The sequence below is a fragment of the Bufo gargarizans genome, chromosome 3 (genome assembly GCF_014858855.1).
Source record: "Bufo gargarizans isolate SCDJY-AF-19 chromosome 3, ASM1485885v1, whole genome shotgun sequence".
Lineage (NCBI taxonomy): Eukaryota > Metazoa > Chordata > Amphibia > Anura > Bufonidae > Bufo > Bufo gargarizans.
Window position 1 is genome coordinate 472666712 of NC_058082.1, and position 24086 is coordinate 472690797.

The 24086-nt window shown below is 45.8% G+C and overlaps 1 protein-coding gene across 7 annotated transcripts in view; it reads right to left on the minus strand.

Annotated features, from left to right (window-relative positions):
- Positions 1-23621, minus strand: part of AP1S2 (adaptor related protein complex 1 subunit sigma 2) — a 123246-nt gene extending 99625 nt beyond the window's left edge. For 6 of the 7 annotated variants that reach the window (XR_006388124.1, XM_044283726.1, XM_044283725.1 and 3 more), the window contains exons 1-2: positions 7670-7815; positions 7363-7541 (exon numbers count right to left, since the gene is read on the minus strand). Coding sequence is in view for 6 of the 7 variants with exons in the window: in XM_044283726.1 (XP_044139661.1) it covers positions 7363-7541; positions 7670-7687 (197 nt within the window). In the remaining variant the exon portion in view is untranslated. Of the gene's footprint in view, positions 1-7362; positions 7542-7669; positions 7816-23519 lie in introns of those variants that run through there. The other variant, XM_044283728.1, reaches the window with a different exon arrangement.
- Between the last annotated feature and the right edge of the window lie 465 nt (positions 23622-24086).

The following is a 24086-nucleotide window of genomic DNA, read 5'->3' on the forward strand; positions in this document are numbered from 1 at the left end:
GCAGGTCCTTTTGCAGAAAGAAGAAAGACGAGGATACCTGCTGCACGATCAAGTGGATGAGGTGAGTTTTTTTATTATTATTATTTTTAACCCCTCAATGGCCATTTTATTTAGCATTCTGTCTTTATTATGTATTATTATACATCCACCACTCTATTCAGGTCAGAGACTGTCGGGTGCAAGTGCTCAGCTATTTCCGGCAGCCCCATAGAGTTGAATGGAGCAGCAGCACGCATCTACCACTCCATTTAAATGAGAAAATGTGGGGCCCCGTTCTAGTGATCAGTAGGGGCCTTAGCGGTCAGACCCCCACCAATTAGACACTCATCCCCTAGATAAGAGACAACCCTTTAACTGCACAGCTATTCATCCAATGTACTTTAAAACCAGACATTCAATAAAAAAATGTTTCCCATAGTGTGTCTTTAAAAGAGTTTTTCCACCACACACTTACTGGTATATATATATATATATATATATATATATCTCCCACCATACACTTGTCAGAAATATGATCACTGGGACCAGAATGTATTTCCATAAAAGGGGTACTCTGGGAAGTAAGAAAATGAAAATACTTAAAGAGGACCTTTCATGGGTCCAAACTAGGGATCGACCGATTATCGGTTTTACCGATATTATCGGCCGATATTTAGGATTTTGAATGTTATCTGTATCAGCATCTATTTTGCCAATATTCAGATAACGTATCGGGAACAGGGATCGAGCTGCTGTTAGTGCTCTCCGTGATCCCTCAGCAGCACAGGGGAGAAGGAAGCAGCAATTCATAACACTGAGCTAAAGAGCTGCCTCATCCTCCTCTCTGCTCTGCTTGTCAGGGATTATGATCCTGAATACAGATAATAAACTCTTCAGCTGAACCTTTGTGGGAATGGAGTCCATGAGAAGACATGAAGTACAGAGAGGAGGTGGGGATGTGGCTGATGAGCAGCACTTGTTTGAAGTCTCCATTACCACAGCCCCACATTACCAATCTGTCCTGTCCGTCCTCTGTACTTCATGTCTCCACACGAACTCCATTCCCACAGAGATTCAGATGAAGATCTTATCTGTATTCAGGATTATAATCCCTGACAAGCAGAGCAGAAAGGCGGATGAGGCAGGTCTTTAGCTCAGTGTTGTGAAGTAACTTGTCCTGGTGTGCGATTAGGAAAGGTTCTGTGTGGACTAATAAGACAGAGGCCATTTTATTTCTCCAAATGATTGCTACCTAGACAAAATGGGTCATTATAACTAATGAAAGGTATTTGGAAATATTTTTACAATAAATAAATATTTAAGTATTTTAATTTTCTTAATTCCCAGAGAACCACTTTAAGGACCAAACAATTTCCGTTTTTTTTTTTTTTTCAGTTCACACAGCCATATAAGGGTATGTTTTTTGCGAGACAGTTTGCATTTTCTAATGACACCAGCTTATATTGCATATGATGTAGTGGGAAGCTGGGAAAATATTCCAAATGGAGTAGAATTGGAAAAAAACGCAATTCTGCCACAGATTTATGGGTTTTGTTTTTACGGTATTCCCAGTGTGGTCAAACGGATCTGTCCCCTTCATTCTCTGGGTCAGTATGATTACAGAAACACCACATTTATATATATTTATTTTTAGTGTGTGTTTAAATACTTAAAAAGTTGAAAATAAATGATTGTTTCTTTGCATTGCCATTTTGCAGGGTGACTTGTTCTTTTAATTGATACTATTTTGGAGTCTGTATGACTTTTTGATCATTTTTGAGGGGAAGGGAAGCAACAAAAGAAACAGTGAATCGGCTAGTTGAATTTATTTAAAGGGGTATTCCATTCTTATGACGTAATGGTATATCACTAGGATATGCCATTGCTTTATGATTATACGAGTTCCACCACTAGGATTCCCACCGATCCAGAGAATAAAGGAGAGGTAGTGTTGGTGTAGCAATGCCTTTGAATGGTGTTGGCTGCAGTTCTCTGCACAGCCTGGTGGCCATGGGAAAAATTACAAGGGGACCAGCATTAAAGGGAACCTGTCATCAACTTTATGCTGATCTCACTGAGGGCAGCATAAAAAAGTGCCCGAAATGCTGATGTCAGCGGTGTGTCACTCATGAGCTAAATGTAAGTGGTTGCCAAGAACCAGCATTATAATCAGTGCAGCTCAGGCCTTGAGAAGTGTCAAATCTACCTGAGAAGAGTCCTGGTTATTCCTAAGTTCTCTCACCTATATGCTGATTGTTGGCAGTTCTCTCCTAGAGAGAAAACTAGGTAGAAGACTGTCAGCCATAAGCAGGTGGGCAGGAGAGCAGGACTTCAGGAATAACCATGACTTTTCTCAGGTGGCCGGGACTCTTTTCCAGGCCCAGTCTGCAATGATTGTGATGTTGGGTCTCGGCAACCACTTACATTTAACTTATAAATGACAGACCGCTAAAATCATCTCGCCCGTCTCTACTTTATGCTGCCGTTAGTATGGGCAGCATAAAGTTGATGACAGGTTCCCTTTAACCCAGCATTCTCATTCTATGGATCGATTGGGGATCCCAGAGATCAAAGTGGTGCCAATACTTTACAAGATGGAGAACCCCTTTGGTGAATACAGTTGAGAATGTTCATGTACAATATAAAATAAATATTGGATAAGCCCTGAGCATGTCAGCCTTGAAGCATATGCTCCAGTTATAAATGCAAGTCACATATTGTGACCTCTTTACGCTCACATCATATGCCAATCTGCCAAGATCCATCTCCTATTGCAGCAACAAAGAGTATATTCATCGTCTCTGACAGCAGAAGACGTGAGCATGTCACTGCCCATCTGCCACCAAGACGGCAATGTCTGCATACCTAGATTAGCATTAAAAAATGACAATATGGACGAGACAGATTCTGAAAAACAAAGAAATCTAAAAACAAGAAGACAATCCCAGATGGTTCATGTTTTATATTAGAAATAAGGAAGAATTAAAGAGAGTAAAGCTGCTCTAAACACAAGACGAGAGGATAGAATGCATATAGTATACAAAAGAGAGGATAAAAGTATACAACAGCCAAAGAGTTAAAGTTGTTGTCCCGTTCAAGACCCTCCTGTATGTGCAGCTCCTGTTCTGGAAGACTTGATCTGTCCCAGTCAATACTGGGAAATGTATACCTGGCTAGGGCTACTTTCACACTTGCGGCAGAGTGATCCGGCAAAACTTATGCCAACTGATGCTATTTGTAAGACTGATCAGGATCCTGATCCATCTTAAAAATGCTTGATCGGTCAGAAAAATGCATTGAAATGCTGGATCCGTCTTTCCGGTGTCATCCAGAAAAACGGATCCGGCATTTATTTTTTTTCACCTTTTTTTTGGTCTGCGCATGCGCAGAACGGAAGGACGGATCCGGCAATCCAGTATTTTGAATACACTAATACATTTCTATGTGCATGCTGCGGTTTTATCTTTTGCCTGATCAGTCAAAATGACTGAACTGAAGACATCCTGATGCATCCTGAACGGATTGCTCTCCATTCAGAATGCATGCGGATTAAACTGATCAGTTCTTTTCCGGTATAGAGCCCCTAGGACGGAACTCTATGCTGGAAAATAAAAACGCTAGTGTGAAAGTACTCTAAGGCTTCCCCCAACAAACAGCTGATTTTGCTAGGAATACTGGGAGCTGAATGAAGGGCGATCAGCTGATCACCTTGGTGTCCACATGGATTAGTTTTTTGCACTGGGTATGTGCTCAAGTTATTCCTTTTCAGTTTGGACTAATTTTGAATGTTCTTTATATTTGACTCAGGGGCGGACTGGGAACTTAAAGTGGCCCTGGAGCGAAAAATAAAAGTGGCCCTAAGTTGTAGGTGGGTCCATGTTGGCAGAAGGTGGGACAACACAGGTAGGCAGGAACAACAGAAGTAAACGGGGCCAACAGTACTATAGCGCAGCATAAAATCCAGCCCCAGAAGAACTGAATACCATAGTGCAGCACAAAATAGTGTTCCCCAGCCGCAGTATTCAACTGGATATCTGTCCTGAGGAAGTGATATAATTGAATTCAAGAGTAAGTAGCATTAATTAATGCTGAGAGCATCAGATTGATATGAGGGGGGCTCTGGGGGATCCCTGGTCATCAGACCACTGGGCAATTTCCCTGTAGGGTCTATGGTCAGTCCACCACTGATCTGATTTCACCAGTGCTCCTGCCACGTCAGTTAAAATGGTTTGCCTGCAGTATATTTCATATAAAAAGCCACAAAAAAATCCCATAAAAATAAATATGTACATTAAGTCAGTTTATGCACTATATGATGCCTTGTCTGATGCAACTGTCTTTGGAAACCCAATTTTTGCTTCCAATACCATCTGCAATGTTCAGTCACTTACATACTACATATTATCCCATGTAGAACATCCATGTACTCCAAATATCACCTCACATCTGCTTTCCTTGTGCACGTGCACCCACTCCTGTTCTGATCTGCCATTACCTTGTATCTTTATATACAGTAATGGAGGGAAGGAAAAACTGTTTAATAAGATAAGCCTGTATAATTTGCAGAAAGTGACTGTGAGGACTACTGTATGAGAGCTATAGTGTGAGAGCTACCGTGTGAGAGCTACCGCGGGAGGACTACCGTATAAGGGCTTCTGTGCGAGAACTACCGTGAGAGGGCTACCGTGTGAGGACTACCGTGTAAGGGCTACCGTGTGAGGGCTACCGTGTGAGGGCTACCGTGTGAGGGCTACTGTGTGAGAACTACCGTGTGAGGACTACCGTATAAGGGCTACTGTGTGAGGGCTACTCTGTGAGGACTACCACGTGAGGACAACCGCATGAGGGCTACCATGTGAGGACTACCGTATAAGGGCTACTGTGTGAGAACTACCGTGAGAGGGCTACCGTGAGAGGACTACAGTAAAAGGGCTTCTGTGTGAGGGCTACCGTGTGAGGGCTACCGCGTGTGAACTATCGCGAGAGGGCTACCGCGTGAGAACTACCGTGAGAGGACTACCGTATAAGGACTACTGTGTGAGGACTACCGTGTGAGGGATACCGTGTGAGGACTACCGTGTGAGGACTACCATGAGAGGGCTACCATGAGAGGGCTACTGTGTGAGGACTACTGTCTGAGGACATTCAGGGACAGATGCTATAGATTTCAGTGACTGGAAAGGCCACTTAACATATTTTTGGACTGCCAGCTTCCACATTCTGGTAAACTAAGGTCTGTGACTTCAGCTCCAAGTGTACTTTTGGATTATCTAAAGTGCTAAATACACAGCACTTTACGGGTATCGGCTGCTCTCAAGGACTGAACTGTAATATTTTGGCACATTATATATTACAAAATAAAAGCTCTTTTGGTGCTTATACTGTGTAAAAGTAGTAATAAACTTAGCATCTCTTTAAAGGGGTTATCCAAAGATTTAAACATGTCCCCCAATGCCCGGGCCCCTCAGATAGATTATACTTACCCCACTCCCCCGTTGCTCCTGATCCCCACACGGTCGCTGCTGCATCTCCCGGTCATGCGGTTTAAAACATCTGGCAACAGGGGGAGCAGCCACTAGCAGGCCACGATGGTGACGCACCCCCGATACTAGGGAGGCTTGTCCTCGTCGTGGCCTGCTATTGGCTGCTCCCCCCGTCGCCGGATGTTTTTATCCAAGCAACATGGAGATGCAGTGGTGTCGAGGCGGGAATAGGGAGTGACGTGGGTGTCGGGGAGAGGGATAAGTATAATGTCTATGCGGGGCCCAGGCATTGGGGGTTCATTATAGGGGCTGGATAACCCCTTTAAATGGTCTGTCCCATTCCAAACATTGAACCCAGGGATCCACAGGATAGGGGATAAGGGTCTGATCGGAGGGTGGCATAGAGTTGCATGCAGCTGCAAAGCACAGGCATGTCCACAGCTCCATTCAAACAGGGGAACAGAGAGATTCTAGTGATCGGCCGAGCGCCAGCCGTTATCAGACACTTATCTCCAGATAGTACTTGTAAAATTTACACAGACATAAACATTTAGGTATAAACAGAAACTGGAACAGTTCTTGCTACAATAACAAATTGGATCATTTTGGTTGTCGGTAAAGGGGTTGTGATTGGGGGAAGGGGGGCTGACTAATGGGGAGCCCCTCAGATCCAGAAAACAAGAAGTCCCGGGTCTCCTTTCTCAGTGGAGAAATGGCCGGGCATGCGCAGTCACTCCCTACAGAAGTCAATAGGCAATACTCAAACAGATTGACTGGAGAATCCCTTGGGCTCAGAAACAGTGATTTTAAGAAGAAAAAAAATGCTGCAAAACCAGAAGTGGATTTAAAAGGAATGCTAATGATATTAAAAGGACTTTTACTTCCCCTCACTGCTGGATCCGCTTCAACTTTAGCTAAAAAATAAAAGCATCAGACGTTGCATCAAAAACTGCAAGTGTGTTCTCAGCCAAACACTCTGGAGTGTTTTGTAACTAGCAATAAAACCACTTTTAAAGGGGTTCGCCGTATTACACATATTAATGACCTACCCTCAGGGATAGGTCATTAGTATCAGATCAGTGGGGGTCTGACACCTGGAATCCCCACCGAACAGACGTTTTTTGACTGCCATGGCAGAAATGGAGGCGCACAGCTCCATACACCATGTAGTGGCCATGCTGGGGTACTGCAGCTCAGTTCTCATTCAACTGAATGGAGGTTGAGCTTCAGTAAGCCGTCGCGGAAAACTACACATTGTACAGATCTACTTTATGTGTTTTTGCAGGTGTTTAAGATATTTTATCAGTTAAACACCTGCAAAAACACATAAAACACCAACTGAAAATATGCTTGCAAAGCTAATTTACAGCAAAAACTCTTGCTGCCGTGGTTCTGGGCCTCACCTTAAGACTTTCCGGGCCAACGGACCAGATGCCTATTGGTCAAATCGGAACGATTTCTGACTACAGATGCAGCATAGTTCAGATCGGCTGAACCATTGGTGGAAGTCTTCGAAAGCAAATTAATTACGGTAATTAGATTAAGAAAAAAAAATCCGGCTAAACCGCAAATTAATTACAGTAATTAAGAAAAAAACCCTACTCACAAACTAAATTAAAGGCAAAGTGTGAATTTCAAAAGCCTGTCAATCAATATCTTGTATTCATGAGAAGCCTTAGGGGGTTGCAGCTACTGCCGAGTGTGATTTCTCAGCAAGCGCAACATGGGCAATGAACACGTACATGGACGAACGTGTTCAAAGGCATTTGCACAATATCCCACAGATAGGAAGACACAATAGCCTGCTGGTTAATTAGCATGTCCTACAGGCCTAGTGCGGAGAGCCTGCCGGGCTCCAAGGGGTTAATGTCAGGGAGGGAGAGGGGGGAGTGGGATCCACCTTTTGTAGACAATCTTCAGGTCTCTCCATTCCAAGAAGCTGCACATTTTCGGTTTTCGGGCTAATACAGTCTGGACCAACTCCCTGGTAATCTTCTTCTTCTCCTTGTCAGACAGCGGCACATACCACTTCTGGAGCCGCAGCTTCCCCTGACGGCTGAAGAGTAACATAAACTGCATCTGTGGATAAAAGAAAGCGTTAAAATATGGCAAGAGGGGATCCTCGCTGTATGACAACCCCGTCAGCATGCTCCCAACTAGGCACAGTTTTCGAGCAAATCAATAGAAATCAATAAAAGATTCATGACTTGTCTTCCGAGAGGCATGGTTCCTCCGGTACCAGGACCTGATGTCGGGCTGGATGTGAATGAGATCTGGGACGTGCAGAGCTTTTATTTCTCCATCACAATAGGGAGGTTGTTCAGACGCTTATCTGCATGCACAGCTTTGGCAAAATCCCAGATACAGCCCTGTGACACACGTGAGGAGGGGAGTGATGATGGTGGGAGTTACTATGCAGAAAGAGAGAAGGCATCCAGGGGGGTCACCCGACTAGTGAGGAGGCACTGGCACAACGCGGATACGATGTGTCACCGCCACGCTGCCAAGGATTCCTCGCTGGGTGTTTTCTATCGTCTCCGCATTGTAAGTAGGTTGTGTTTCCACACACTGCAGGGGGAATCAGTGATGGAGAACGCGGCTGCGTGAGAAGAACGAGAGCAAGGAGCGGCTGCTTTATTTCTGGAGAAGGAGAAAACTTTGCAGGTTTACAGGGTGAAATCTGGGCACGGGCAAGAGACGGCCACCGGCTGCATTGCAGGAGAGGAGGCAGGAGTTTAATGGGACCGGTTTATCGCCTTGTCTCGGATAGGATTCTGCAGAAATAGACAAGCGATTCCAGGGACACCACGTATGCCCAATTTGACGTGTATGGGATGATGTGCCCCTACCTAGGTTACAGATCTTTGCTGAATGTTTAGATGAGGCAAACAAGGCACATAATGTATACATTTACAGGGGCATGGTAGATACAGCATGGGCTCACCTTTACTGCAATACAAGTCTCCGCCTTTCAAACCATATTCAGTTACTGGTTTAGGGCTCCAGTACATGACCGTATCTGGTTTTGCGGTTCACAAACCCGTAAAGCACAGATACCCTCTGAGAGCCGCCGTTTCTTTTTGACCTGCAGAAATGTCCTATCCTTCTCCACAAAACGGACAAGAATAGGACATTCTTCTATTTTTATTTTTTTGGCGGGGCTGCAGAACGGACTTGCAGATTTCGACAGCACACGGGTGGACAGGGTTAAAAAAAAAAAAAAGTTGCAAAACAGGGTCTTAACACCAAAACAAATAGGCTACACCGCCCAGGATATGAAGGGTTAAAGCAGCCCTTCAGCTATAATCTGAGCCAGCCTGGAGGAGGAGCGGGGAACCTAACAGGATGCAGGAAGGAGACAAAAAACATCCTCTTTCATGACCCCAATGGGAGGGTAACATGGACTTCTGTGCATGTTACCTATCCCCTTCTCCGCTATCAGGGAACATGCTTGCCCTCTGATTGTCTCATATGGGGTTCTTTTATTTTCAGGAAGAGTGAGACATTAGGCCGTTTATTGATGCTGTAACCCAGACGTTTACCAGCATCTGGTCACAAAAAACATTTGTACCCCACAATACACACATCAATAAATTCCCCATTTTACACTGTTCCTCCTGTCCATATACTACCTTTACCGAACTATATGTGGACCGCTCATTACAGTAATAGCTATAATAATTATGGCTACAGAGCAATCTAATGTATCACCCTGCACACAGTTATGTCTTCAGAAAATGAAACATTGAAATGTACCAAGTGGTTTTATTAAAGGGGTTATCTGAAACTATAAATAGCGCCGCCCGCTAGGGAGCCTCCCCCCCCCCCCCCCCCCCCCGACACCGGATGTTTTCTGCGGTGCAGGGGGAGAAGCAGAAGCCGTGGTGCGGGGACCAGGAGTGGCACGGGGAGCCAGGTAAGTATATTCCATGTGAGGGGCCCGGCATATGAGGGGAGGGGGGGGGGGGGGGGCAGTTTATAGTTTCGGATAACCCCTTTAAGCAAGTATTATAATAAAAACTGAAAACCAGCATGATCATAAATCGTACTGATCCACAAAATGAAGTTATCACATAACTTTCACTACACAGTGAACGAAGTAAAAATAAATTCCACAAACTAATGTTAAACGGTCTCCATATTCTATAATCATTGTGTATTCCATGGGGAGATATATCAAGATTTGCGCTTTCTGTGCCAGTCTTGATATCCCCTGCGAGCTGAACCCGGACATACCCATAATTTCACCCAGGCAGCCACCCTGACGTTAGCATCGGAGTATCTTATGCTCCGATGCGCTCCCTTGGCTTGCACTAGATAGAGCAGGGAAAGGACTCTTCCACCCGGCAGTTTTACTGGCTAGGGCAGCGCTAAAGCCCGCCCATCAGTGCCGGTGACGTCACAGGCTTCAAGGAAGCCCTATGGAGAGCCTGGTTCGTCACCAGAACTCCAGAAAATGCCTTTGCCCTGCGCAATTTAGCACAGCGCAAAGGAGAGCACCGGAGCATGAACTAGTCCGATGCTCAAGTCAGAGGGGGGCTGCCGGGGTGAAGATGGAGGTAATGTCCGGGTTCAGAGTTGACCCCATTAACAAGGAGCGATCATTTTTTAGCATGCTGAAAGATCTCGAGGGACGAGAAATGAGCGGCAAGTTTAAATCGTTCATCCTAATTACATCACACGATTCTCGTTTATTTTCGCTCACACGCACGAGAATCTGCACGATATTCGCTACTATTTTACCATCACCAGAGCAATTTGGTGGGGTTTCCGGGTGTCGGACCCCACCGATCACATGCTGGAGAAATACCCTGAGGATAGGTCATCCTTTTAATGCCAAAGGAACATTGTGACTTTTGTATTCAACCAACTTTCATATTCTTCACCTGTTTTATACTTTTAAACAATGTTAATAATCTGGGTTGAAATTCAGCTCACCCCATTTTAATGATAGTTTGGGTCCCAGTGAGCAGACATTTACCACCTATACACAGGTTATGGGACAACCCCATTAATACCCATGGGACGCAAATATAGTGACATACTAGTCAAACATATACCAAAGGCACATTCTTTTACCATACGCTTGGCTACGGCCCCATTCACATGACCATATTTTTGCTCTGCATCCGATCAGCATTAGCACCGTATGCTGTCCCCATCTTTAACCCTTTGAGGACAAAGGGACGTATTTGTCCCATGTTTTTAATTGCCTGTATCGTCTGATTAAGAACGTAAAATACTTTTTTTTTGTTTGAGTCAAAATATTAGTTCTTATCAACAAATGGATCTAGCTTTTTGCCAGTTATTTCATGAAATGGCTTAGTTACAGCAACTGAAGTGTACGAACTTCAGTTGCTGTAACAAAACAATTTTGCTTCTTTTGGCCTTCCATTAAAAGTCACCTAAATAGTCACATTTGTCCCGTGTCATAACTCCTCCCCAAAAATGACACAAGTGTGGAAATGGTTTTATTTATTGTTCAAATACATTCTTAAATGGAAAAAAATATAATTATTTTTATATTGATGACGGTAATCTTATGGTCCTCAAATTAAGGCTAAATGCCCACAAACGTTGTTTGTTTCTGTGTCCGTTCCGTTTTTTTTTTAATGCGGATAGGATGCGGACCCATTTATTTCAATGGGTCCGCAAAAAATGCGGACAGCACACCGTGTGCTTTCCGCATCAGTATGTCCATTCCGTAGCCCCGCGAAAAAAAATACAACATGTCCTATTCTTCTCCGTTTTAGGCAGTTACAATGGATCCGCAAAAAAATGGATGGCATACGGAGGGCCGCAAAACACATACGGTCGTGTGCATGTAGCCCAAGTCTGTACCTCATTCCCACAAAAAAGATACATGTCCTATTGTCTGTTTTGCCGACAAGACTAGGTTGTTGCAATGGTTACAATACACATACGGTCGTGTGAATGCACCCTAATAGAAATCTATAGGCACAACAGATTAAAATGTAAGGAGAAAATACTAGTACATGCTGAACACATAGGCATGTTCACACGTCACAAATACACTGCGGATTTTCCAGCTTAACAAATTCTCTTTCACACACATCAAGGAGATTTAAAGAGGTATTCCAAGAAAGGGTCCCTTGTTAATTAGGTCCCCTAGCATGTGGTCTCCAAGGTAAGAATAATACTCACCTGCTCTCTGCGGCTTCTTTTCTTCCGGCTGAAGAATGGATAGGGAGACATGTGCCTCTGAAGCAAATGACTGACCCGAGCAACACATGACCCCACAGTGACATGCCATTTAAGGACACATCACCGCTGAGGCCAGGCATTGATCACAGCGGTGCACGTGACCCCATCCGTACCCCAGCTGGGGACCAAAAGATTGCTGAACAGAGCCATGGCACCAGACTGGAGCAGGCGAGTATGAGTCTTTCCGTAGGAACCTCCTGCTAAGGCCTCATGTACATGGCCGTTGCCCAGCCATTCCGTGCATTGGGGACTCGTGAATTGGCGGTTTTTGCAACATCCGTGCAGCTGCCGTAGACGGATCCAGATCCATTCAACTTAAATGGGTCCGTGATCCGCCAACACCGCAAAAAAATAGAACATATTCTATTTTTTTGCGGTGCAGAGGCACGGAGAAAAACTCCATGGAAGCACTCCATATTGCGGACCTATTCAAGTGGGTGACTGGTTGCGGGTCGCAATACGGGCACGGCCAGGTGAACTGCCATGTGCATGAGGGCTAAAGAGGCTTATTAAAACCTGTAATATCCTTTAAATTACTACTATTTTGTGTGTGGCTCCTACGCAGACCTTTGTGCGGCTCCTCCAATGACCAGACACAAACTTGTCTGATCCTGCAGATCCTTATTCTTCTGTCTATAAGTTAGCAAGGAGAAGGGGAAGAGAGCAGCACCTCTGGTCAGACTACACAGGGGCGGTCTGTAATCATATAGAAACACTGCATTGCAAAGAACCAATATACTGTACATAAAACTGCAGGATATTTTAAATCTCTAACCTTACACATCAGGCTTTCATTAGCTGGTGATCATTCTGGAACCCGTCTGCCTTTCCTCCCACACATGTTACCAGACATACAGCTAAGATCACACACAGCAAAGGTTTAGAATAAAAATAACTCATATAAAACAGCATATTTGCCTAAAAGTCATAAAGTACAACTTTTTTATTCTCAAAGATTTTAGTAGTTACGTTCTCCGGGTTACTTTTACAAAAAAAAGTTCTTCTCAGCACAGACGCCATTACCCAGGATCAGCCCAGTGGGAACATGCCCGCTAGTTGTATCCTTCTGCGTAATACAGTAAGTAGTCACCCTGCTGGAAGAGCATCTGGTACCATGTTGTAGTGGACAGCTTTGGCTGGGATCTCAGCTCCTAGACGACCATGGATGGGACCTTATCATTTTACTGACCTCTTAATGGGGGTGTCTCATAATGACTTATGAAACACAGCTGTAAAACAAGCTTCAGTTTCAGTGGCCGGCGTGTAATGCCACAGTTCCTCTGCAACGATTGCAAGGGGTTAGAGAAGCTGCACCCGTAGCTGATCACCGTGCCCGCTTCTATGTGAAAAGTGATTATCATCAAGAAACTGCTCCTCTTAAGGCCACTTTCACACTGTCCGTGATTTTCATTAGTGATTGTGAGCCAAAACCTGGAGTGTAGGCTACACAGAGTTAAGGTATAAGGTCTAGTGCACACGACCGTATCCGTTCTTGCTGTCCGCAAATTGGGCATCCGCAAAACACTGTTATCGGCCATGTGCGTTCCGCATTTTGCGGATCGGTATGTCCTGCCCTCTAGAAATGCCTATTCATGTCCGCAACATGGACAAGACTAGGACACGTTCAATTTTTTTTCTTTTTGTGGGCCGCAGAACAGAAATATGCACGCGGACATCACTCGGTGTGCTGTCCACATCTTTTGTGGCCCCATTGAAATGAATAAGTCCACATCCGATCTGCAAAAAAACACGTATTGGATGTGGACATAAGGCCTAATAGAAAGATTTGTTCTGTTTTTCGGACCCGTACCTGGTTTTTGCTCACAATCACTGATCAAACACTGAGGCCTCAGGCACATGACAATATTTTGCATCTGTGTCCTATCCGCATTTTCTGCAGATTGTATACGGACCCATTCATTCCTACGGGTCCGCAAAAAAAGAAAATTGACACATTCGGATACGGACGTGTGCATGAAGCCTGACTGTGCGAAAGCGTCTAAAGGCCTCTTTCATATTAACAGTAAGGATTGTGTCAGGGTCTGGTCAGTGAAAAACTGATGGTTTTGTAAGCAAGTTGAATCAGTTTTGTCTGCGTTCAGTGTTTTCGTCAGGGTAGCTAGAAAAACTGAAAAATAGCACACCTAGCATCTCCTAGCAACCAGCAGGAAAAATGAGACTCCATCCAGATGCCATCCGTGTGCCGTCAGCTTTTTTATCGCTGACTCATTGACTTGAATAGACCAGTCCTGCACGACAAACGGATAAAGACAGAACACGCTGCGATTTTTCCTGAACAGACAGATGGTCAGTGATAAACGACGCTCGTGTGCATACAGCCATTGATATGAATTGGTCAGTGTTCAGCCCGGATGCTGTCCGTTCACAAAATGGAACACATCCTGATGGAAAAATCACTCATGTGAAATGAGCCTAACAAGAAAACAATTTCTAAAGGTCCTTTTACACGGACCGATAACAGGCCCATTTATCGGGGATGAATGTTTGTATAAACGCTTGTTCCCGATAACTGGACGTTCATCAGGTGATTGTGTTGTCCTCCCGGCAGCCAAAAACTGTTTCTGTTCAGCAGATCCAGGGGCGGACTGGGCATAGACCCTACAGGAAAATTTCCCGGTGGGCCCATGCTCAGTAGGTCACCAGAGCCCTCCATCATGGCCACTGCATACCTAACGATCGAATGCTCTCAGCATTAATAATGCTAGGAGTATCAGGTACCTACGTTCCTGGCCGGCGGCTGCAGATGTCCCTCCTGAATTCAACAGTCTCGCAATTTTTAGGACTGTGATACAGTTGAATGCTGCAGCGGAGGCAGCAGTATTTTGTGCTGCACTGTGATATTTGGTTCTGCTGGGGTGGTATTTTGTGCTGCACTGTGGTATGGCTGGCCCCGCCTACTTTTGTTGCCCCACCTCCTTTTAATTTGGTCCCCCCAACATGTGGCCACTTTTAGGCAGGGCCACTTTACCTGTCCCTGAACACACTGTGCCGTCTGAACAGCAACCTGCTGCCGAGGAACAATGATTGTCCCCCTACAGCAGAGGTGATTACTGCATGTAAATGCAACTCTCATCTCTACTGATTATCAGGAATGTTTGGTCTGTTCCCGATAATTGCCTGATATATTGGTCTGTGTAAAAGGACCTTTAGGGCGTGTTTCCAAATGTCCTTGTGGAAGGATCCTCTATTTCAATGTTCTTCAACTCCAGTCCTCAGGGCCCACCTACCGGTCGTGATTTGAGAATATCCCACAGAATGAATACCTGTGGTAAGTTCTGATGCACTGACACTAATAATATCACCTGTTCAATACTAAGGAACTCCTGAAAACATGACTGGGAGGTGGGCCCTGAGGACTGGAGTAGAGGAACATTGCTCTATTTGATGTACTGTGAAAAGTGTGGAAAGGACATGGACTACATCCGTATTCTGACACTAGGGACCCCCACCGATCAGCTGCCACGGTTCTCTGGTAAGTGCAGCGGCCTCTTCCTAGGCCAGTGAAATCACGATCATCGGTCACATGTCAAATGAATAGGCGTGAGTTGAAAAACCAAACACAGCCACTATACAATGTACAACACTGTGCTTGATAAACTGTGAAGGCTAACGGCACTCACCAGAGCGCTGCTGCCTCCTCAAACAGCTGATTCCGAAGATAGGTCATCGATATCAGAATCTCGGAAACCCCTTTAACATAAAAAAGAAAGTAATTCTCATCGGTGCTCCACTCCAACGCTGAGGGTCTCATAGCCACTAGTTCAGACTCTGTGGACCGCAAGTGGGACATCTGATCTATTGACACTGCAGCCGTTCACTGGCCTCAGCACTCAAATGCTCCTTGGGGAAACGTCACCACTGAGGCTAAAGAAAGGCTGCAAAAGGTAACGCGACAAAGGACAGGATGTCACCATTCTAGTCCACAGGAGCGCTGGAGCGGATGTTACCATTCCAGTCCACAGGACAGGAGCGCTGGAGCGGATGTTACCATTCCAGTCCACAGGAGCGCTGGAGCGGATGTTACCATTCCAGTCCACAGGAGCGCTGGAGCGGATGTTACCATTCCAGTCCACAGGAGCGCTGGAGCGGATGTTACCATTCCAGTCCACAGGAGCGCTGGAGCGGATGTTACCATTCCAGTCCACAGGAGCGCTGGAGTGGAGCACCTGGTGAGCAGCTTTCTCTTTCTGAGCCTTGGTTGATTTTATCTTGAAGGTTGGAAAACCCTTTTAAGTCATTCACAATACTAAAACCATTCTATTGCATCACATGTACATGACATTACTCAAGTCCTAGACATTTCTGAGAATAACTAAGTGCATGATGATTGCCACATAATAACCGCTCAGCTTACAATGGGTACTGAGAGATGAAGGATTGAGCAACTGCACGTGAAACAGAAGAGAGGCATCTAAAAGTCATCTAAACATAAAAAACCTACCACAATAACTCTCACAGCTAGTTACTGGGTACATACACACCGCAAGGTCTGAACCGGATGTGACTTGTCTGTAAGAGTGCCGTTTATATCTGACAATAAAAGGTGCAGGCAGGAGACCTGGCTATCACCCTCTTTGGGGCTATACAGTCAGGTCCATAAATATTGGGACATCGACACAACATTTTGGGCTCTATACACCACCACAGTGGATTTGAAATGAAACAAACAAGATGTGCTTTAACTGCAGACGGTCAGCTTTAATTTGAGGGTATTTACATCCAAATCAGGTGAACGGTGTAGGAATTATAACAGTTTTCATATGTGCCTCCCACTTGTTAAGGGACCAAAAGTAATGGGAGAATTGGCTTCTCAGCTGTTCCATGGCCAGGTATGTGTTATTCCCTCATTATCCCAATTACAATGAGCAGATAAAAGGTCCAGAGTTCATTTCAAGTGTGCTATTTGTATTTGGAATCTGTTGCTGTCAACTCTCAAGATGAGATCCAAAGAGCTGTCACTATCAGTGAAGCAAGCCATTATTAGGCTGAAAAAAACACAACAAACCCATCAGAGAGATAGCAAAAACATTAGGCGTGGCCCAAAAAAATGTTTGGAACATTCTTAAAAAGAAGGAACGCACCGGTGAGCTCAGCAACACCAAAAGACCCGTAAGACCACGGAAAACAACTGTGGTGGATGACCGAAGAATTATTTCCCTGGTGAAGAAAACACCCTTCACAATAGTTGGCCAGATCAAGAACACTCTCCAGGAGGTAGGTGTATGTGTGTCAAAGTCAACAATCAAGAGAAGACTTCACCATTAATGAGCCTCAAAAACAGGAAGGCCAGATTAGAGTTTGCCAAACGACATCTAAAAAAGCCTTCACAGTTCTGGAACAGCATCCTATGGACAGATGAGACCAAGATCAACTTGTACCAGAGTGGTGGGAAGAGAAGAGTATGGAGAAGGAAAGGAACTGAGCATGGTGGTGGTAGTGTCATGGCGTGGGCATGTATGGCTGCCAATCGAACTGGTCCTCTTGTCTTTATTGATGATGTGGCTGCTGACAAAAGCAGCAGGATGAATTCTGAAGTGTTTCGGGCAGTATTATCTGCTCATATTCAGCCAAATGCTTCAGAACTCATTGGGCGGCGCTTCACAGTGCAGATGGACAATGACCCAAAGCATACTGAAAAAGCAACCAAAGAGTTTTTTAATGGAAAGAAGTGGAATGTTATGCAATGGCCAAGTCCATCACCTGACCTGAATCCGATTGAGCATGCATTTCACTTGCTGAAGACAAAACTGAAGGGAAAATGCCCCAAGAACAAGCAGGACCTGAAGACAGTTGCAGTAGAGGCCTGGCAGAGCATCACCAGGGATGAAACCCAGCGTCTGATGATGTCTATGCGTTCCAGACTTCAGGCTGTAATTGACTGCAAAGGATTTGCAACCAAGTATTAAAAAGTGAAAGTTTGATTTATGATTATTATTCTGTCCCATTACTTTTGGTTCCTTAATAAGTGGGAGGCACATATGCAAACTGCTGTAATTTCTACACCATTCACCTGTTTTGGATGTAAATACCCTCAAATTAAGGCCTCATGCACACGACCGTTGTTGTGTTCCTTTCCACAAAATGGGGTTCCGTTGTTCCGTGATCCGTTTCCGCGTGTCTTCCTTTATTTTTGGAGGACCACCAGACATAAAGGAAAGTAAAAAAAAGTCTGAGACAGGTTTGCCATGCAAATGATAGGAAAAAAACTGATGCGGACGCGGATGACAATCTTGTGCCTCTGCGTTTTTTTGCGGTCCTATTGACTTGAATGGGTCCGCAAATCGTTTTCCACGAAAAAAATAGGACAGGTTATATTTTTTTGACGGACTGGAACCACGGATCACGGACGCGGATGGCAAAAGGTGCATTAGCCGGGTTTTCAACGGACCCATTGAAAATCACGAAAAACGGCGCAATGGACACGGACTAAAACAACGGTCGTGTGCATGAGGCCTAAAGCTGACAGTCTGCAGTTAAAGCACATCTTGTTAGTTTCATATCAAACCAATTGCAGTGGTGTATAGAGCCAAACATGTTAGAATTGTCGATGTCCTAATATTTATGGACCTGACTGTACTTCAAACATAGTACAGTAGGAAACACTATAGGCTATGGACACCTTTAAAGCATTATTGCATTCTAGTCATTTTGGCCAAAAAATAAATAAAAAATCACTGTTTCAATTTGTATTTATAAAACGGTTTCGGCAGTTTTCCGTTCACAGCTTTCAGTTTCAGTGCATTTGCAGATGAGTAGGCTCTTGTTTATACTGAATCCATCAGGGAGCTGCCCTGATGGCACAATCTCTGCACTCCTGCCACCTCATAAACACTCATTTAAAAGGGTTATCCGGGATCAGGATAGGTAGTCAATATTAGATCTGCAGGGGTCCGACACTTGGGACCCCCGCCTATCAGCTGTTAGAAGATACCGGACGCTCTATGACGCTGCCTCTTCCTGGTGACATCACTTTACATCTGCCAAGTGGCCTAGTTGCAGCTCAGCGCCATTCAAGTGAATGGGGCAGAGATACAATACCAAGAACAGCAGCTATACAATGTACGGCGCTGTGCATGAAAAGCTACCAGGAGCCAGCATCACTCGCCAGACCTCCTGTGAGTGCATCGGCTTCCTGAAACAGCTGATCGGCAGGGGTCCGGGACCTGGACCACCACCAATGTGATAATGGTGACCCATCCTGAGGATAGGTCATCGTTATCTTTTTCCAGGATAACCCGCTTTATTTCACACTGCTGTTAGTAGTTCCGGCAGGGAATGCACGGAGCGGTTTTTGTACGACGTAATCCCAGCATATTTGCCTGGTAGTGGCCGGACCTCCGCCAGACCCCATTATAGTTGGTGTGCCTGGTGGGCATTCCGGTAACATCCAGAGTGCTCCAGCAAACTGCACTGGCAGAGAACTACTAACGGCAGTGTGAAACTAACCAAAGCTGCATTTTGATCAAACTAATAAGCAATGAGCTATAAGGAATGTTTACGAGCTGTTAGGAAACTGCAGATAAGGGCCGCAGATCCAGCCGACACAGCAGTTCTCTGTTAGATTCAGAGTCTGCAAACGCACTGAAACTTGTAAGAGAAAAACTGTTCAAACTTTCTAATAAAGACCAAAAAAAAATATATGATTATAGCCCAAAATTACTAGAATGCAATAATAATAAAAAAAATTGCCCCAAGGGTGTCCACAGCCTTTGTAGGGGCATTCCAGTCGGTAAAAGTCCTGTGGATAGGGGTTAACTATCAGATTGGTCGGGGTCCTACCACTGGGATCCATCCTGCTCACAAGAACGGGGGCCTTATATCGTCTGCAGGCCCCCCTGCTGCTCCCCTGAAATGAACGGAGCAGCCGATCACACGTGTGCCACCACTCCAATCATTTTGCATGTGCGACCAGCCTCTCCGGTCATTTCAGGGGAGCAGCAGGGGGGTACGGGGCCCTCGTTCTTATGATCGGTGGGGGTCCCCGACCAATCTGATAGTTATCCCCTAGACTGCAGAATTTTTACCTACTGGAATACCCCTTCAACTTCTTATTACTATATAGACAATACTGTAATACAGCGTGCCTAGAAGCAGGGCAGAGAACGGCGGGCAGATGGCACAAGAAATGTGAGACTATCCTGGCAGGTGGCAGCTGGACATCGATGACAACAGACGTAGCACGGAGGCTCTTGTTTCATTGCCGGATCTCGCGGGCATCGTCTATTACATGTTCTATTAGTAATAAAGTGAAGCCTTTGATCTCTAGGAGATGTTGGGGTTCTCTGATTTGGGTGCGCAATCTCTAATAGCCCCTCACTTGCAGCCAGGGGTCTACAGTTTTCTGACAGGCGCGATGATCATTTTGTCTCGCAGCCGCCGCCGTTCTGTCAGGATCCGTGTTCTTCTTCTAAACATGCTGAATAATTCGGCATGCTCGGCTTATTTCTTGGGTGAAACCATAAATCTGCTTCCACTTCATATGCACAGTTGTCTTCTCCCATAAAAAAAAGGCGCGTGCAGAAGACAGAGGTCACATTCACACTTTTTAAGCGTTTCAGGTTTTTTTTAAGCAGTTTTGGTGGCATTTTTAATTTTCTCACATTTAGGACATGCATTTTTTTTCAGGCAAATTAGAAACGCAGCAGTGAAGCCCACAAAGAGGATGCCTGAAAACTGCTGTACCTAGATCCTTAGGACGCTGTTTCGGTCATTAAACGCATGGCTGGGTCGGGAGGCGCATCCATACCGCAGTCACCTGAACGAGGCTAGCTTCACATCACCGTTTCGTTTTACCTTCTTCTAATCCATCAGCAGAAAATAAAAAAGGATCCTTTATTTTGAGCATCCGTTATGCTCCTTTTTTTTCATCGCCTGTTATTTTAGACGGAAAAAGTGCTTTTTCTCTCATCTAAAATGATGGATCTCGGACGGAGACGGCTAAAAAAGGTGCATAACTGAGAATAACGGATCAGGGGTTTTTTTTCTCTCTTTTTGTTCGGAAAACTAAACGGTAACATGAACCCGGCCTGAGGCCGTACACTGTAAGATATCACACATGATAACATGGAGACAAAGATACTCATCAGGGCATTTCGGAACCTCTATGGCACTGAAGCTGATCAGTCCTCATATTCATGAGCTCCCGTCTCTCCCCATCATGCTGGTTGCAATAGGTAAGGAGCGGTCATTGGTGGTGGGAAGGAGGGGAGGGTGGCGGGAGACAGGAGTCCAGGACATGAAGATTATAAATGAATTGGCAGCAGTCTGCAATAAAGGTCCAGCTGGGGGTGTCCCTGCACAAGTGGTAGCACTGATTAGATAGTGACAGACTTTGCAGGGACACCCCCTAACAGGTAACACCCAGATGGATCTTTATTGCAGACTCCCTGGGAAGTCAAAGGCTGCCATAAGCACAATGCGGGTAGGATGACTAAGGCCTCTTTCACACTAGCGTTATTCTTTTCCGGTATAAAGTCCTAGGGGCTCAATACCAGAAAAGAACGCGTCAGTTTTATCCCAATGCATTCTGAATGGAGAGCAATCCGTTCAGTGTGCATCAGGATGTCTTCAGTTCAGCCCCTCTTACGGTATTTGGCTGCGGCATTTTCTCCGGCCAAAATTCTAGAACACTTGCCAGAATGCCGGATCCGGCACCAAGTGTTCCAGCAAAACGGATTTGTTTTTCCAGATGACACCAGAGAGACGGATCCGGTATTTCAATGCATTTGCGAGACAGATCCGCATCCAGATCTGTCTACAGATGCTATCCGTTTGCGCACAGATCTCCGGATCCGGCAGGCAGTTCTGATGACGGAACTGCCTGCCGGATCCTCACAACGCAAGTGTGAAAGTACCCTAAGAGCGTGACTGCCAATCCAGCTCCCGCTACCATCAATCCCCAGCTTTCCCGGGCTCCAGAATCAGTCTAGTTACACAGAGAGCGGCCCCCGCATACACAGGCCCACAGGTACTGATGACACTAGGCCCGCTTTCACAGTTAAAGGCACCAAAATCTCTTGAAGTGCAACAAATATTCGCAAACAAATTCAAACTTTTCCCATTAAATTTAAAGGGGTCATCCAAGAAAAAAAAAAAAAAGGAGCTTAAAAAGAGCTCTGAGAGAGGCGGAGCCGCGGTGGGGTTCATACTCACCTGATCCCTGCCCATAGGTTCCAGCTGCTCTCCAGTCTTCTCTGCGACGCCCTGGTATCAGCATCCTGTTGATGTTGAGCCACGTACCGCTGCAGCCAATCACTGGATGCAGCGGTGACCCATCAGACAGGCAGCACATCACGTGGCGCCTGACAACAGGACGTTGATGCCAGAGCATCGCAGAGCTGCAGAGACAGCTGGTGAACGATGGAGCCGGAACCCAGCGGTGGGGACCAGGTAAGTACAAACCCTTACCCTACCACCGGTGACAAGAAAAGTCGCCGAGTTCTCCGGGGAGACGTAGTTTGGGCAAATTAATTGAATAAATGAAGTGTAAATAGTGTTAATAAATGAAGTGTAAATAGTGTAAATAGTGAATTCGATCCTCCCCCTGCTTCTGGCGTCTGAAATCTCGCGCCTGCGCCGTTCGTCTCTGCATTCGGCGGCATTCGGCGCAGTGGAAATGTCTGACCGCTCCATGCTCAGACATTTCCACTGCGCCTGCGCCGAATGCAGAGACGAACGGCGCAGGCGCGAGATTTCAGACGCCAGAAGCAGGGGGAGGATCGAATTCACTAGGAGATGGGCGTGCTGGAGCGAGGAGCTGGGCGGCAGTTTATGAAGGTAGACGGAGCCTCTAGGTGCTGAAAAGACGCCCGCATAGCACCTAGAGGCTCATTTGCATAAATATAAAAGTGCTTTTTTAAACAAATGGCCGAACAGAATAAGATACTTAGCTTGTATTGTACATCAGACACTAGCGGATCGCTAGTGTCTGAAAACGAAATGGGTGCAAAGCAAGTGGTAGAAACCCTTTAACAGTATCAGGAAGTATTACTTTACTGAGAGAGTAGTGGATGCATGGAATAGCCTTCCTGCAGAAGTGGTAGCTGCAAATACAGTGAAGGAGTTTAAGCATGCATGGGATAGGCATAAGGCCATCCTTCATATAAGATAGGGCCAGGGGCTATCCATAGTATTCAGTATATTGGGCAGACTAGATGGGCCAAATGGTTCTTATCTGCCGACACATTCTATGTTACCGCTCGGACCCCCACCGATCACGAGAACAGGGGCCCCATACCCCCTGAAATGATCAGTGGCTGGTCGGGCATGTGTCCGCTCCATTCATCCGGAGACAGGTGAGCGCTGTACTCGGCTATCTCTGAAATTCCCATAGAAATGAATGGCGTGGCCACCGAGGGGGTACGTGGCCCCTGTTCTCATTCATGATCATGGGGTCCCAGCAGTAGGATCCCATTTTAGATATTTGGATGGGGGATAATTTCTACCAACCGGAATACGCCTTTACAATGTCACCGTGCAGCTAAAAGCCAGAGTAACCCCACAGCAAGGGGATCCTCCTGTGCAAAGCAGACAACCCCTTTAAGAATTCATCTACAAGACCGGACCCCAGGAAAGCTGCACGGCTTCCATCAGGGGTCGTCACTAAACTTTCCAAGCTGGGAGGTGATGTCAGCGCCTTCATGCTGACTGACACCTGCGTGTGATGAAGAAGCGGCAGAGAACGGTGCTGTGACAGGGAGGAGACCGTCATCAGGGAGGATGCGCTGCCCGCACCTGCTCCGTGCACAGCCGCCTCCCGCCCCGTGCAGCACCGGACCCCGCCACACAGAGAGCAGCAATCCGGTCACGTACCCTGAGCTGCGCTGCACCGCGGCCCCGACTCTTCTGGTACTGGAGCCACACGTCACGCCGCCACCGAGCCCCCGCGTCATGACGTCACAGCGTACATCCGAGGGGGGGGGGGCGCGCTAAGGTCCTGGCGATATGTGATGCGACACTGTCCCCTGTCAGCTGTGTCTGTGGGTGACAACTGTCACTACAACCCCCAGCATCACCTATCCCCGCATGTGGTTGTCATATTCATCCGGGCAGCTCCTCTCTCTGGTTATATAAACTGTCAGGTTCAGCTCAGCAGAGGATTCCTTATTATTAGGGCTTCATTCACACAGAGGGGATATTTAGCAAAAATGGTGCTAAGGAAAAATGCCCATAGCAACCAGTCAGATTCCGCTTTTCATTTTTCAGAGCTCCTTTTGAAAATGAAAGGTGGAATCTGATTGGTTGTTATGGGCAACTGAGCTAATTTTTATTTATTTTTTTACAAGATTTTTCTTTTTTGGGGGGTCACAGCATTCTTTTCCAGAAATATTTTAAGTCCTATGGAAAATCCCATGTTTAGTATTTCTCTATCGTCTTATC